The sequence below is a fragment of the Saprolegnia diclina genome, assembly GCF_000281045.1.
Source record: "Saprolegnia diclina VS20 unplaced genomic scaffold supercont1.136, whole genome shotgun sequence".
Taxonomy (NCBI): Eukaryota; Oomycota; class Saprolegniomycetes; order Saprolegniales; family Saprolegniaceae; genus Saprolegnia; species Saprolegnia diclina.
The window spans coordinates 43,004-58,998 of record NW_008246203.1 but is presented as its reverse complement, the minus strand read 5'-3'; the positions used below and the strand labels follow the sequence as shown (position 1 = coordinate 58,998).

Below are 15,995 nucleotides of genomic sequence, written 5' to 3'. Positions count from 1 at the left end.
TGACCTCAAGAAACTGCGTAGCTTTGCCGCCGATGGCGAAGCCTGGAAGGCCTTTAGGAACCGTGTCACCATGGGCCTCACTCGCGCCCACAAGCGCCCCAACGCGACTACAGAAGAGCAAGACGAGCCCCCGTGCCATCGCCTGCGCAGCCACGACCCAGCGAGTGAGTGAAGAAGGAGATTGCTAGTCTCTGCGTACCGTGAGGAGGTATTTGTAATAAGAAAACGCGGAACACTTTCATATATATGCCGTTTATTCGCGTAAATCAACACAGCAGTACTGGCTGTGAGCGCTATGCAGGAGGATTGTCGCATACGTGCAAGGAAGTATCCGACAGCGTCGTGCGTCTATGGGGACGTCGGGGCAAGCGTCAACGATTGCCTCGGTTAGCACGCTCCAGAGCTCCTTGTTCAGCGCCATGGCGGTGAGCTCCTTGAGATTGTCGCGGTTCCTGAGGCGCTTTGCGAAAGACGGGACGAGGGAGAGATAGTCGTTGAGCACATGGGGCAGCGTCGTCAGTGGCGACCGGCCCACGGTGCAGCACTGGAGCGTCTAAAGTGCTACGGTGGAGCAGAGAAGTCGGCGAGGGACACCTGCAGTTGCCGCCATGTCGCGAAGGGCTACTTCGAGGTACGCGAAAAAGAGCGCAGGAGAGTGGACATCATAATGCCACGCACAAAGCATACAAGAACATTATTTGTGGCTTGGAGAATGGACATAGTTGCGCCACGGCTGGCGCTTCTCACTTGGGCTGCGCTTCGCCGACGGCGATGTTTTGGGCTTCGTCGGTGGCAGCACGTGAAAGTATTTAAGCGAGCACCTTGCATCACGTAGCACGGGCGACGCTAATACGGCAGCAATGTAAATTTCCATGAGCTGTCGCCCGTGAATTCGGTCTTGCTTTTGTGTGCGCGGCAGCACGGGGCAGGATACCCGGTGGCGCCTTGCAGTATCTTCCAGATAACTATGGTAGCGCTTGCAGCGGACATGGTCACGAATGAGCTTGAGCTTGCGGTCGCCGGTTGCGTCGAAAACCGTCACGTGGAACTCAAACTTGTCTTCTATCGGGAAGAAGCGAGTGACAGCCACGGTGTATGATGCTGGCGTCTCGTCTTGGTTGGAAGTGCCACAAGCACGCACTTCGCCGTCGTCCCCGACACTGGGGCATTCGTCAAAAGAACGAGTCTCCCACGAAACGCTTGGCGAGAGAAGTACTGCTGGCGGACGCTTGAGAGACAGTAGTGGAAGCAAAAGGTCGCTTTCACTCAACGGCGCGTTGTTGTTAACGATGTTTTCCGCGTTAGTCAGTACCTCGAGCTCGAAGGTTTCGAGACTGGCACTGCGCACATGGCCACGAGTCGGTCCGCGCACAATCGCTGTAGCGCGTTGACGTGCAGGCTTGACGACGTCGTTGGCTGTTGTTGGATCTTCGGCAAGGTTTCGCGATGGCCGCAGGAGCAGTACATATGGATCGCTGTCCATCGACATGGTCTGGCCACGCACCTTCGCAGTCGCTGGCTTGTCGACATGTTCATCCTCGCTCGAGCGGCAGCAGCTCAGTGTCTGGCCCATGTTACTCTCGTGTGTGGATTCGATCCGGACAAGATATGCAACCATTCTAAAAAAAGCCAACCTGATTAGAGTATACATAAATCGCGATACAAATTGCACATCAGTTCGGCGCTAGGTTCCAAGTACAACAAGTACAATCAAAGTGGCTCGCAAAAACGCTTTGTTGTTTTTACACGTACGGCTGGTTGGTGGGGGCCAGCAAACACTCCAATTTACCCAATAGCAATGCCATAAACTTTACGGAGTCCAAGTCCCGCTAACAGTTAGTATTCGCTGACATACATTGTACTGTACTAGTACTCGTTAACCTTTGTCGTATCATACTCCAAAGCGACGCATTGACAACTTATTGCTTTCGTGATGCATGAAATATACATTTAATGACAGATCTACAAATCGCCGATGAGCCTTGGCAGACTTCGACGACGGCGAACCAATGGTGCATGCAAGAGGAAGAACTCCTGCGTGACCTTCGCGGTGCGAACGGCAGAAATCGCAAGGAAATGCTCCAGGAAGTCCTGCATAAACGACGTCGACTCCGCGTTTGATACCTCTTTTGAGCGCAGCAAGCCCGTCTTGGGAGGAAATGGTGGTAACGGGCATCGTACAAAGTGCTTCAGAGACGCATAGAGTTTTTTGCACTCGCGCCGCGTCTTCGTCACGACGAGCACGGGGTCACTTCCGACTTGGACATGGAAGACGTACACACTACCCTTCCCAAAGTGCAGTGTGAACGACACCGTGCGAACCGCGAATGAGGCTGGCGACAAGAAGCCATCAACTGACGTCGGTGGCACGTCCATGCTTGTTGCGCGCTTCCGGGTCATGCACTCGCTATTGTGGTCACTTTCGGCGGCTAATTCGACCAGATGACCGAGGCTCTGGGAGCGTTGGCGCACAAACACGTGGTGAGTCGTCGGTGTTGGATCAATCGAAGGCACTGGCGTTGCATCTGGGAGCGTCGTACTTGGCCCTGTGGTGGGCATGTTTGATGTAGGCGATGGCTCATCCATGGCGAGGACGTCTTCAAGGCTCATAGTCGTGCTGAGGCCAGCGTGCGTCACGTGCTTGATCACAGACGTCGGGTCCGGCGCGCCTGTGCACCAGCTCGCGACGTTGCCCATCCTCTTTGCGGTTGAACTTTGCCGCGATCTTCGCACTGATGATCCGTCGCGATGATTGGTTGAAATTCTGCCTAAATCGGCACTTGAAGGTCGCAGATTCAATTGGAAATAAAATATGATGTTTCAGCTTGTTTTTTGTATGGAACAGTCATTCCGTCGCCACATTATTTAAAAGGCTATACCAAGTACACATACAAACAACGAGTAAGAAACATGAATTATCTGCATTGTATTAATTGAAGTTGTCGGTTAATCACTCGGTCTATTCGCCGTTTGAAGAGATGGGCCAAGTCGTCGGGTGGTGCCTTGGCGACGCCGAGGCCGAGGCCGCTATGCGCAAGCACAAGCCGTCAGCCCAAACAGCTGGCGCCGAGCCATCGGAGGCCCGCAGCATGGGCTCAGGCGAAATCTACCGATCGCGACCCAAGGCGATCCTGTCGTCCGGCCCGATGTACGCTATCGGCTCCTTTGACAGCAAGTACAAGCTGCTGTCTGTCATCGGTGCGATGAAGATCCTGTGCTTGTGACCTGTGAAAGCGTGCATGACTAGGCAATGGCAGTACGTCTATCTGCCACCTCTGTGAAGACAAGGCGACAGGTGCCAAATACGCATGCAAGATCATTGACAAGCGTGCAGTGCAAAGCAAGAGTGACGACCTCCTCGAGCAGTTTCAGGTATGGCTGCACAATTCAAGTCGTTGGTCTCTCTACAGCTGTGCTCGAAGGTCGAGATCCAGGTGTTGCAGTCGCTCAGCCACCCCAACATCATCCACATGGAGGACGTCTATCAAACGGACAACCGCATATCGATGGTCACAGAACTTATGGAAGGCGGTGAGCTTTTCGACTACATTGTCAACAAAGGGTACTACTTGAATCGTTGTCGCAGCATGATTCTATTGTCGTAGGACACTCTCCGAGATTGAAGCGAGTTGCTTGGTGCGCAAGATCACGTCGGCGCTTGCCTACATGCACGCGTGCGGTGTCGTTCACCGTGATCTCAAGCCAGGTCAAGCGTCGCTGAACGAAATTCGCGTATGTTTGCGCTCATGCATGAAATAGAAAATCTGTTGCTGACGAGCAAGTCGCCGAACGCTGAGGTCAAGATTATTGACTTTGGCCTTGCCAAGCTCCTGCACGATAACCAAACGCGCTCGTTCCTGGGCACAAGAGTTTGTCTTCACTACTAAAGTATTGTATAGGGCTTATCGAAGTGCTTAGGGTTACCTCGCACCCGAGATGCTGCGGCGCCAGAGCTACAGCAAATCTGTCGACGTTTGGGCCCTCGGTGTCATCGTGTATGTGCTGCTCTGCGGCTGTCTCCCGTTCAACGACGATGGCAGCAAGATCAACAGCGACAAGGCCGCTCGCGTACGGAATTCTCCGCATGATGGGTGAGGGGATGCTAATGCCTTGCACGACAATAGGCCAAGTTTGGCTTACGTTTCCCACGCTGGTCCAGTGGGCTCTCGGATAGCGCCAAGGACCTCCTGCACCACCTTCTAGGTTTTATGCGTTTATGGATGGCTTCTGATCCCTTGCACCTTAGAGGTTGACTCGGAGAAGCGCTACACCGCCGAACAAGCTTGCTTGCACCCGTGGGTGACAGGTCAGCGCACACCCAACAAGTACCTTGAATCACCGAACCACCTCAAGTCGATTCGCCTCCGCCGCAAGGTGGCAAATGATGAAAAAACCATCAGCAGCCGCCGCCTGTCGCACTAACGTCGACATAACGTGCATTCTTTTTTGTGACTAAACTACCAGTCGCACCGAATGGGCACAAACAAAAAGAAAATGGACCAGGAATTGACATTCGGTCGCGAAACTGCCTAGACCATGAGCGATGCCGTCAACGCGGCACGCGTCGCTCAATTGCTCCAGCATCACAGCTTCGTTCAAGTACGAGCGGCTCGATGCTCGTCGGCATCTCCGGTTTCTCGCACAACACGAGTGGCCGCGTCGGTGCTTAGCCCTGTAGATCGCGCTTCTGTCTTTGTCTGTCCAGATCGATCACCCCACTCAACATGTCCAGGGAAGTCCGACATTGTAATTTAGCTTGGATTTTAGACGACCCACTTCACAAAAATGGAATAATGGAGCCAGCTTTGCCTTCACAAATACACAGCAGTTCAAGTGTCAGTCATCAAGGATATCCCGGTTAATTTTCCAAATTTTATGCGCCCTAATTGAACAGAACCATGGCCGTTTACTGGTACATGCATACTCACAGTACATGATTCTAGTACAAACTATGGCGACGAGTCTGCACTGATCAGCTAGCTATCTGACCGTCTGCACCCATTGTAATTGCACTGGTGTTACATGACATCGGTTTACGTTGCATCGGGGATGCGGGGACCTGCAAAGCGCGACCGCTTCGCAATGAGAATGGCCGCGATCTCGGGTGCGACACGGTGCTTGGACGCGCGGAGACTCGCGTCCGTGAAGAAGGGAAGTGCTTTTTGGCGCATCGTCTCCCAGCTCTCGAGGAAGCGCACGTAACGCATCTCAGCGGACGAAAGCGCGTGCTCGATGTGGTCTCGAAGTCGGCGGTGTGTGTGCAACAAACACACTGCCTCGGTGAGTGCACTGCGCGCGAGAGGTGAGAACACTTGTGGTAGCTGCTGTGCTGATAGGCCTTCCGTCAGAACCAGCTTCAAGTGTGTCATAAGCTCCTTGCGCAAGTCGCGTCGAAGTGCAATCTCCTTTAGAATCGCTTGCGGCACGACACTGCCGTGGCGAAATGCCTGCGCCATTCGCTGCAACGATAGCTTGCCTTTCGCGCCCCGATGTCGCAGCTGCAGCGAGCCGAAACTTCGCTTCGCCGTCGCTACCATGAGTCCTGGAAAACTGCGTTTCTGATGCGCCTTTGTTAGCGTTGAGTGCCGAGTCTGCGACGGTGATACTGTCTTGATGTCACCCGCGGAAAGACCAGTCCCCACAGATCGGACACGGGGCAGAGGCGACGGCTCAGGTCGACGCAGCGTAGCATGGTACGTGACACTTGCTCGATGCATCTTTAGCAAAACGTCTTCTAGAGCAATGCTCAAGGTGTAGCTGTGCTCCCAGTGGCGCCATGCCATCGTCATGTGTGTGATAAACTGGTTTGACCAGTACGTGGCCGGATCGCGCTCCGTGATGTTGTTCAGAATGCGGTCCATGGCATGCGTAAGAATGCGGCCGATAATTGTGTCGCTGAGCAAAGCCGGTGCAACTCCAGCGTGATGGACTAAAAGTGCAGCAAGCGGCGCAAGCTTATGCCGGTCGCAGATGATGGGACCCCATTCACGGCGAGGAACGACTGTCACAATGTGGCCGAGCGATGCAGCCGCGGCCGCAACGACATCTTGCCGGTGGTGCACACAAAGCGTGCAGAGCACGTGGAGATACGTGGGTAAGGACAGACGCACGGCACCGTTCACGTACATTTCTTGGAGCATCTTGGCGACGACGGCTCGCGCCTTTACGAACGGTGCGTCGAAGATAGAGATGGCCTTCCCGAGCGCGTGCTGCAAGATTGGTACCAAAGCGGTCTCGTCAAGACGAGTTGCGATGCACTGAATCGTGAGTGCACTTGACAGGCGGGGCACGACGGACGATGTTGTCATTGTTGCCGAGCTGCGCGTTGCGTTGCGTTCAACAATGTCATGCGATCGACTATGTGTGACATGGCAGCATATCAGTACCTCGCTCAATCCACAGAAAGGGTAATTCTACTTGGGGTCATATATGCTCGATCGGCGACGCTCGACGGGATCACGGCCGAGCCAGAGACCTTTGGGCACGAACGGAGGCGAATCTTCGAGTGATTGATGAGGAAGACAATGAACGTTGTCGAGGTGCCACAGAGCTTGGCACGTGTACGCCACCAAGAGGCCGCCCTCGACGCCCGCCGGGACAAGTAAACATTGCTGCAGAAGAGTCACGATGTGCAAAAGCTGCTGCGCGCGCCACTTCGTGTGGTCTTCGAGTACGACACTGACGACAGCGACCGTACGCACGCGGTAGTTGCTATGGCTCAGCAACTCTACGAGCGGCAGGCTGGGTATGTGGAAGTAGTTCGCCCGCTTGGAGTTTACACGCCACAAAATCACGGCAATGAGCGGGTAGCAAGCGCAAGCAATTCCAACGACGACGGTCTTCGTCCCGTTGGAGGGTGCGATAAGCTCGACGAGTACCAGCACGTACGATACATAGCACGATGTTGAGAACGAAAGTGATCGCAAGCTGTTGGGAAATCGTCCCGACCCCAAACACTACTTGTGCGCATTAGACTTGGAAAAAATTTCAAATCGATCGTTTAGGAACGTACGGGCTGGTAGCGGTAGTTGTACCGGAGCAAGCAAGCCATAATGAATCCGTTCACGCAACCAAAAATGAGGTTGATAGACGTCTTGTGAACACCACTGTCCCGGGACAGTAGGAGTGTCGCTGTCATGTACTGCAGACAACACGCTACGTATAGCCACAATTATATGAGCGGTACAAAATGGGATGGTGAGTACCGGTACGAGTCATTGTCATGAGCGATGAGAACGACGTTTGGTATCGAAACTGTGTCGCAAACACCTCGTCTGTGAGTTGGACTTTGTAGACCAGGGCGGTGAGGTAGAAGAGGCTGAAGACCAATGCACCAGCGCCCGCAGTTGGCCAGACGCGGTCGCCGCACGCGCACGTTGCGCCCGCAACGACAAAACCATCCAGTGGCTCCGCGCACGAGAGAATACCGAGAATCGCGTACATGTATACGAGATAGAGCGCATCGTAGAGGCACGGAAGGAGAACCTTAGCGCGCAGAACGAGAACGCATCGCAGCCGAACGCATGTGGTCAGCATGAGAAATAAAAAGAGCCCCGTCAGCAGCGCAGCCCGATACACCTTAGGAATAATTGTCATGGCGATAAGGCAAAGTTACCCTATGACGCGTACCTCGGTGGCAGAAGACGTAGGAAAAGCCAGGGTGCCGGTGAAGTCGTAGTGTAGCAGCTGAAGTGGGAGGTAGCTGAAGCCTGGTAGCTCGGCCCACATCGCTGCGAGTGTGAGGAGCCGGCGCGGATCCTTGATCTTGCGACCCAGTACGATGTGCTTTTGCCGGGCGGCAACGATACCCAGTGCTTGTAATAGCATCAATTAAGAGCTTGCTTGAAGCACACACCGAATCATTACCTTGTGCCGGAATGTCGTGAAGGTCGTCGATTTGGAGCCGAAACTCTTCCCACATGCGTGTGTAGAGCACAAAGGCGACGGTCAGCGACAGAAACAGACCCCATGCAGTGAGTGGCAGTGCAAAGTGAAGGAAATCAAGGCCACAAGCAGTCCATTGCGTACGCGAACAAGCGCCACTGCCGTCCTCGGAGCTGCAGGCATTCATGGACGGGATCAGTACCACTTGCAATGGCTGCGCGATGCCTATTTTTAGGGGAAAAAAGGCCACATGCCCGTGCTACTGCCAACGGTAGCTACCGCGCTCGCCGTGGGAACCATCGTGATCTTGGAGCGCTGGCGGCCACATCTCTTGTCTAGTACCTTGCAAACACTGTCAGGTACGTTGCTTTGCCATAGGCTTAATTCGGCGTTGAACGAGTGGTTACGTAGACGCTGCCAAGCGCCAGATGCTGTCGTCACGTTGGCACCAGCTTCACGGCGCAATCTGCTACGTGGGTGCTGGCCTGGACGCTGTGTACTTTAACGCTGGCGCATTTTGTTCTTTGTATGGCGAAGCTCTCTGGATACCGTCGGCAAACAATTTGGGCTTCTACGTGGGTGCGCTATCTGGTATTGCATTTGTGCCCTCGCTCCTGGTGTGTCTTTCCAGAAAGCGGCTGCTTTTTGCCCATTTCTTGACGCCAATCTGGGTCGTCGCGATACATCCGTGGCACGTCTACGGCCTCGTTGTGATCCCGGACACGTCGCCGTGGCACATGATTGTTGCCGCCAGCCTAGCGCTTGCTGCTACTCTTTTCTCTGTGCACTTGTACGAGCCGCTCGATGTTGGCTGGAAAGAGCACGCTTCGTTTCGTCGATATGTGCACCTTCTTCGGCTGTCACAGATTTTGCGCGCGTCAATTCTACCTTCGACGATTGCCGCCATTCTCTCAGCGATAGCCTTCGCGAGTGGCGTCGTCTCAGTTTTTTACCTACTTCCAGTATACTTCACTGCCATCGCTCGTCATTCAATTGACCGTTGATATGCTTGTGTAGTATCAAGGTGCGGGCCTTTATATGCACTTGCTTTGCGCAGCCACACTTGCTTCTGCTCTTGGTGTTTCGACTCTTCAAGCCCTCACAGACTACACCGTGTTACCGTCGTACGCGATGCATGTCGTACCTACTTCTTTTGGGATCTTAGCGACCGTGCTCATGTTCAAGCGGGCTTTGCTGTCTCATCTTCCGCACTCGCATTGCCACGCTACAGCGCTGCGCCATTCTAATCTATCGGTGCGCACAGTCGCGTGTCTATCGATAGCAGCCGAGGCGACGACATTTAAGCTGCAAGAAGCTGCTGGCCTCATCGAGCAGCTGCATTTCGTCGAGACCCTTTCAGTTCTAGACGTCGAAGGTCTGCCCGTTGCCGCCGTTTGCCAAGCATACGTCGCTTTGTCGTCGCTTGATGACGCAGCGTGTGCGCCACTCGAAGAAGAGACGGACGGAGAAGGGCGTGAGAAGAACGATGAAGCATCAAACCTTATCGGGTTTGGGCTCTGGCTCTCCCCACTAAATGCCCACTTTGCGGGTACCGTGCCAATGAACCGGCGCCAGGCTGAAGGCGTTGTGTCCTTAAGTCTTATCCTTGCCGCGTCGCCCCACCCCAATCACGCCGACGCACGCTACATGGCTGCGACGACCGTCATCACACTCTATGCGTCGAATGCTCTCTGCTTGCGCAAGAAGACGTTTCTGCGGCTTTTGTGCACGTTGTGTAGTCGCCTACCAACGGCCACGACCGCGATCCATAGTCTCCAGCAAGCTGCAGCCGAGACAGATCCCGCGATGCTCGTCAACGCGCTGACGTCACCAATCGCAGTCCAAGAGTTGACGCAATACCTGACATTAAACCACGTCGACGCATCAGACGTGTGCTTTGTGGCACGAGTGCTATCAGACGTCGTACGTTCTTGGCTTCTCGGGTATGATGTGAGCCATCCAATGATGTAGGCACACCACATAGAGGGCAGCGAAGGGGACCCGCGGCCCTATTTAGGCCGAGAGGTCACGAGAAATCTCCGAGTCGCTTGGGACAAGTGGCACTCGTCGCATTACTTTATCGCAGCGGCGCTTGAGCGTGCGGCGACAGCGTTGCACGCAGCATGCGATGCCGTCGAGCGCGGCGATGCCGCGCGCACCGCGTTGGCAAAAAAGCGCACACGCCGCTGTGGCTGGCGCACTTCAACAATTCGTCCAGTGACGTGGATAGACGCAGAGATGTGGCAAGACGTCCAGGAGCGACAATACTTGCGCGACCAATTCGTAGCAGCAGTCGCGCGCGTGCTCGATGAAGGCTGGGCCCAGCAGCTGCCGCCGTCGCGGCTATCCAGTCCCGCCCAAGCGAAGCTATTAGAGATTGCACGCGCCACACGCACGCACACATTTCTTCTCGGATATCTCCACGAGACGTTTCCCGCGGCCGTTGCTGCCTACGTGCGCCAGCTCGATCTTCTTCAAGCACTCACCCCACCAACATGAAAGAACATATAAAGTATAAAAGGTCTCGGATACGAAGGTTCCGGTTGTATAAATTATAAGAGGTCTTGGATACAGAGGTTCCGGTCTTGAGTTCTGGTGGACTTTCAAGCAGTTTGCACAATGCCCGTTTTCACGACGGCCGACGGCTGTCGTCTGGCATACGACGACACCGTTGCCTCATCGCCAGCCAATGCACCCATTGTACTCTTTCTCCATGGATGGAGCGCGAGCCGCCGGTACTTCTGCCGCAACGTTCCGCAGCTCCAGGCGACCTGCCGTGTTATCTGCCTCGACATGCGCTTCCATGGCGAGTCGGACAGCCCGGCGCATGGCATGCACATTGCTCGTTTAGCCGCTGACGTTCGTGAGCTCGTGCTAGGCCTAAACCTGGACAAGTCGAAGCTTACGCTCATCGGTACATCCATGGGCTGTGCCGTCATTTGGAGCTTCGTCGAGCTCTTTGGCTGTGCCAGTGTGCACCAAGCCATCTTTGTCGACCAGCTTCCTCTGCAGAATCGGCGCGAGGATTGGTCGCTGCACGGCTATGGCTGCTACGACGAAGCGAGTTTGCAGGGCATCGAGCACATGCTTGCGACCAACTTGCCCGCTGTCGCCCAAGGCAACCTCGACAGCTGCCTTGTCCGCGACGACGTGCCGCGAGATATTCTCGATATTCTGTGCGCTGACGTTCTCCAATGCAAGCCAACAGCGCTCGCGACGCTCATGCGCGACCACACGCAGATCGACTGGCGGCCACTTCTACCCACAATCTCGATTCCGTGCTTGAACCTCCTCGGCGGTATCAAGAACAAGATCTTCCCGATGGCTGGCGCCCTTGTCGTCGGCAACATGATTCCCAACTGCACCAACGTCGTCTTCGAGCGTTGCGGGCATTGGCTTTATCTCGAGCAGCCCGACGACTTTAGCCAGCTTGTCCTTGCGTTCGTCCATCATCGCCCGTTGCCCGTTTCGCCATCGAGCGGTGTCGTCGTGCACAACAAGTAGCACATCGACGCGGCCCAAATAACTCGGTCCCAAGGCCATGCCAATGTAGTAACACTTGCGCACTATCGTGTTGTCTGACTAGTTGCAGCTCTGGGTTTTGCACCATATCGGTTTGCGAAGGCGTTCAATCGGCAACCTGATTCACCCGGCTTCGCCCGATGGCATCATAACACTATTTAGTGACCTGCTTCAACCTCGCAAGTCCGAGACACAGGTGGAGCGAAATTGCCAATGTGCGCAACATATCCTACTTTACAGCCTTTGCGCGGCGCTGGACCCAAGCATTTACAATCATAATCTATTTCCGAACCACGAACAAGTTTTGGACTTTGGAGTCCCTGGGCATGAATGACGACGTAATGATTCACTATTTGGACAGTCGAAAAACTGAAATAGTATATGAGATGGTTATGCATTGGCACCAGTGGATTTCGTTGGTCGAACGGTTTTAGAAAAAACTGCGCTGTATATAATGATGCGTACTTGATGCTAGTATGGCCAAGTAAAAAATATGGATCGTTTTTTATTGGGCTCGGACCTAGTCCATTTCGATCTTGCAAGATGTTGCGCCAAGGCCGCGGGTGCGTCGCCGCGCTTCGGCAGCGCTCGCTTGCGCTTCGCCGACCGCTAACCGTGCGGGCCTTTGCCACGTGGGATCACAAGCGAGACGCCCCTGCGATGCCCAAAAAGGCGACGCCATCTACGCTCAAGCCGCTGGCGTTCGAGGCCGCGCCCGTTGCATCGACACCTTTGACGCCTGCTGACCTTCACAGCGTCGAGCCTGTCAAGCTCATCCAAGAAGAAAAGATGCCGTTCCGCGACATTGAAGACGACGGGATTGCTGTTGACCTGACGTACTCGGCGAGACGAATGGGCTTTCCGCACTACGAGAACGAGTACGTGGAGAAGCCGGGCACGGACGTGCGCGAGGAGACGCGGTCGGACGCTACGATCAAGGCCGAGCGCGTTATGGCAGTCTTCCGTCGGAGCCTCAATGAGCGGACGACCAACTTTATCTTGCGCAAGCTCAGCATCTACACGACGAACCCGAAGCCAAACAAGTTCTCGGTGACGCGCTTCTTTGAGAGCCTCGAGGAGCTCATGCGCGACGAGTACCCGAAGGAGTACGACTACTTGCGTGCGTTCCTCTGCGCCAAAGATGTTGAGCAGTCGAGTCTTGATGCGTCGTCGCTCTTGCACCCCGACCACCCCCTCTACGAGGACCTATGCCGCGTGATCCTTGTGCACTGCCGCCGCGTTTGCATCATGACGCACGTGCGCCACTCGCTGAAACGCCCAGCGTCGTCGCTTCCGCAGCTCAAGCGACAGCTGCACACGCTCCTCCGTGCGCAGGGCTGGGAAGAGATGGCATCGTACTGCGGCATTAGCGCCAAGTCGACAGCCGAGCCGACGGAAGACGAGCCCTTGGACGAGTGGGACCTCATGTCACTCGAGTCGGACCTTGTCGACTTTCGCGGCGAGCTCGAGGCTGCGGGCCAGGCGCTGCAGACACTCCGCGACGCGCGCTTGACACCGCATGAGATTGAGAAGGTCCTGAGCATGATGATGGCGTTCGTGAAGAACGCCAAGGCCCACCGCAACATCCTCCAAGATGTGGCCTGCGAGATTCAACAGGCCGCGCCGTCTCAGCCGCGCCAGTTTACAGAAGCGTGGGTCAACGCGATCGTGCAGTATCTCTCAGGGGACCGAGTCACGCTCGCAACGCTTCAGGACGATCCGATCTATGCAATCGACTACCTCCAGTACAGCAACCGAAACGACGCCTTTTTGCGGCTTCTCCTCGATGCGCGCATGCGGACATCCCACGTGTACATTCAAGGCCTCGATGAAGAATCTCTCGACCGAACGCTCGCGCTCAAGCCCGTCGAGACCCGCGACCGCGTGCTGACGTGTGCGCTGAACCTCGCGTCGCTGTTCAACGACAAGGCTTTCCACTCGTTCTACTCGCGTTTTGTGCGGCATAAACTCACGTGGCGTTCGAACCTCGACACGTCCGACGGCATCTTCCTCCAGGACGTCCAAGGCCTCTTCCCGAAGGAGTGCCAAGTCTTTATGGTCGAGCTCATGCGCCAGGTTATCCCGGACCTGACGCTCGAGGCCCTCACGATCTCGCGCCTCCGAATGGTCAACACCGGTCGCCAAGTGCGCACGTCCGTGACTTTTTCGACGCCTGTCGAAGCGATGGCGTGGCACCCGTCAACGTCCGTCTTCTACGGCAACCTTGCTGATCTCACGACCGAAGAGACGCTGCGAAAAAGCTTGCGCCATCTCGGCCCAATCAAGAAGATTTTCACCTTTGCCGAGCCGCGCGCGGGCGTTGCGCCACGTGTCGACGACGTCGCCACGGACGACGAGACTGTCGTCGACAAGCCGAAGTCGGAAAAGAAGGGCCGCTCGAAGAAGGTCAAGACCGTGGTTCCGGAAGACGACGAAGATGAGGACGAGGACGACGCCGAGATAGTGCATGAGACAACGACCGCCGAAGACGAGCCCAAGGCGCGAAAGACATCTACGCTCTCGAACGTCGTCGCGAGCGAGCGCTTGACAGCGCACGAGTGCATTGTCGAGTTTGAGTCGCCATCTTCCGTGGAGCGGGCGCTCCACCCGGCGCTCAAGATCTTTGGCGTCATGGTCCCAGGTGAGAAGCAGAACCGCGCCATCTTCTCCCATGCTGCCGAGCCGCGCAAGGTCATCACGCTCCACTCGATTCCTTACTGCACGCGCATCGCAGACATCGAAACCTCGCTGCGCGCTGCGCTTGGCGTCGACTTTACGCTCGGTCCGAACGCACTTCCGGACATTCTCCTGACAAACGGCACGATGGAGCTTGCGTTCGAGACGTATAACGATGCGGCGTTCGTCATGGAGAAGCTGCGGCTGTACCTTGCGGCGCTTCCAGACCCGAAGGAGGTGCTGCCCATGGAGCGCAAGAATGCCAAGTCCAAGAGCACGAAAGAGTACACGGCCAAAACGCGCAAGGAGCGCGAGCGCCGGGAAGAAGAAAAGGAAGCCGACTTGCTCCGCGCGGCCGTGCCGACGGTGCTTCTTCGCTATGACGACCCGACGACCTTGTACCGACCTTTTGAAGTGTCATGGACGAAGCTGCCACGACGCCGACGCAAGTACGATCCGTAATTGGCTGCACTAGAGACCACCGTAGAGATAAATGCCCAATCCATTAGAGTTGCAGAATATTCGAGACACTACAAGAAGCAAAGGGTAGAGGAGGCGACATGTATTGAAATGCAGAGACGACGATCAATTGGCGTGGCTCCAACGCACACCGGCAGTGATGCTGATCGCAACGACGACAACCAGCACCTGCACAAGGACAACCGCCCACGAGGAGAGCGGCAAGGAAGGCTGCGGCAATTCGAGGTGCGCGTCGTGACTCGACGTGATCGTCGCCGCCACTTGGCTGCAAGGGGCATCGCCGTCATCACTCTCGTCGCATTCCGAGGTTGGAGTCATTTCATCGAGCACCTCTGTCTGTGAGCGCTGTGCGTCGGGGGTTTCGGTGATGAGTGCAGCATCAGTCTCGTTGAGAGCATTCTGGAAGACGATAGCCCACCCAAGCTGAGGCACGATCGTCGCTCCGTCTTGGACGCCGTATGCCATGTGACCCGCGAGAAGAACCGTGTCGTAACAGCTCGACTCGTCTTCAAGCTTGACGTCAACAACGACGTACCCCGCGGGCACTTGGTCCAGGCGCAGCGTCGGGTACTGGTCCTCATCTTCAGGCGTCGTCTCGATGCTCGTCCAGCCCTTCGCACATTGCCACGCGCCGTCGTTGGCAAAGACGCAGAAAACGCAAATCCAGCCGCTGACGTAGCGCGCATCCGAGGCGTCGCCATCAAGCACCATGTGCTGCCAGAAGGCCTCGTCCACACAGCCCTCGGTAGCTGCCACGAACTTGTCGAGGGTCGAGTGCAACATCTTGGCCCATCCGGGCAGTCCGAGTGCCGCAAAGCGCTCAACACGGGCTCGAATGTCCATCCAATCGGCAACCGAGCCAAGCAGCGTCACATGTGGGATGCCACACTGCATCGTGGGCATGGAGCACACGGGCTCGTTCATCGATGCGAGCATGGCAATGCTTCCGATGATCGTGTCGTGCGGTGTCGTTGTCGTGAAACTGGGAAGCATCCATTCGAGTGAAGCTGGGTCGACAAGAATTGACTGCATGCGCTGCACCAAGTTGGCTGCGATTTCATCGTAGTTGGCAACGTTGTCGCCCGGGATCGTGAGGACGAGGTCGGTGCTCGAGCCCGAATGGATGATCGTCGATTTCACATCATCCGGGGCACCGTTGACGTAGCGCCCGAACTGGATCATAATCGCAGCCCAAATGTCATCCGGGCGAATGATCAAGTCGTGGTGCCCGTTGTATGCGAGCATGACCCCGTGCACAAACCCGTTCGGGGCAGCACAACTCGGTAAGATCGTTGGCGAAGCATGCACGACGTCATCGGCGCCGAGCTCGGCCATCGCACGGACCGGCGTTTCGGGCGAAACACGACCTCCAAAAGTTTTGCGGGCGACCGGAGAGACAGCGAACGTGACCATGGTGCAGCAGATTCAAAAGT

The 15,995-nt window shown here is 55.8% G+C and overlaps 6 protein-coding genes across 6 annotated transcripts; 3 read left to right on the top strand and 3 right to left on the bottom strand.

Moving 5' to 3' along the window:
• Positions 1-1,950: 1,950 nt before the first annotated feature.
• SDRG_16585 (hypothetical protein) lies at positions 1,951-2,697 on the bottom strand (the record flags this gene model as incomplete). Its single annotated transcript, XM_008622801.1, has 2 exons — positions 1,951-1,962; positions 2,008-2,697. 2 exons carry the CDS (start codon positions 2,695-2,697, stop codon positions 1,951-1,953), a joined length of 702 nt encoding a protein of 233 aa, XP_008621023.1.
• Positions 2,698-2,943: 246 nt separating this feature from the next.
• SDRG_16584 (CAMK/CAMK1 protein kinase) lies at positions 2,944-4,457 on the top strand. Its single transcript, XM_008622800.1, has 8 exons — positions 2,944-3,198; positions 3,248-3,372; positions 3,423-3,562; positions 3,606-3,706; positions 3,760-3,869; positions 3,919-4,068; positions 4,125-4,203; positions 4,247-4,457. Exons 1-8 carry the CDS (start codon positions 2,979-2,981, stop codon positions 4,420-4,422), a joined length of 1,101 nt encoding a protein of 366 aa, XP_008621022.1. The 5' UTR covers positions 2,944-2,978; the 3' UTR covers positions 4,423-4,457.
• Positions 4,458-4,901: 444 nt separating this feature from the next.
• On the bottom strand, positions 4,902-8,274 carry SDRG_16583 (hypothetical protein). Its single transcript, XM_008622799.1, has 7 exons — positions 8,164-8,274; positions 7,867-8,109; positions 7,630-7,814; positions 7,206-7,578; positions 7,013-7,155; positions 6,418-6,956; positions 4,902-6,357 (listed from the first exon to the last, which is right to left on the bottom strand). The coding sequence occupies exons 1-7, from the start codon at positions 8,210-8,212 to the stop codon at positions 5,034-5,036; spliced, it is 2,856 nt and encodes a 951-aa protein (XP_008621021.1). The 5' UTR covers positions 8,213-8,274; the 3' UTR covers positions 4,902-5,033.
• Positions 8,275-10,470: 2,196 nt separating this feature from the next.
• Positions 10,471-11,809, top strand: SDRG_16582 (hypothetical protein). The gene has a single exon (XM_008622798.1). The coding sequence runs from the start codon at positions 10,504-10,506 to the stop codon at positions 11,386-11,388; it is 885 nt and encodes a 294-aa protein (XP_008621020.1). The 5' UTR covers positions 10,471-10,503; the 3' UTR covers positions 11,389-11,809.
• A 117-nt stretch (positions 11,810-11,926) lies between these two features.
• On the top strand, positions 11,927-14,601 carry SDRG_16581 (hypothetical protein). Its single transcript, XM_008622797.1, has one exon. The coding sequence runs from the start codon at positions 11,950-11,952 to the stop codon at positions 14,542-14,544; it is 2,595 nt and encodes an 864-aa protein (XP_008621019.1). The 5' UTR covers positions 11,927-11,949; the 3' UTR covers positions 14,545-14,601.
• SDRG_16580 (hypothetical protein) lies at positions 14,567-15,984 on the bottom strand. The gene has a single exon (XM_008622796.1). It carries the CDS (start codon positions 15,973-15,975, stop codon positions 14,668-14,670), a length of 1,308 nt encoding a protein of 435 aa, XP_008621018.1. The 5' UTR covers positions 15,976-15,984; the 3' UTR covers positions 14,567-14,667.
• Between the last annotated feature and the right edge of the window lie 11 nt (positions 15,985-15,995).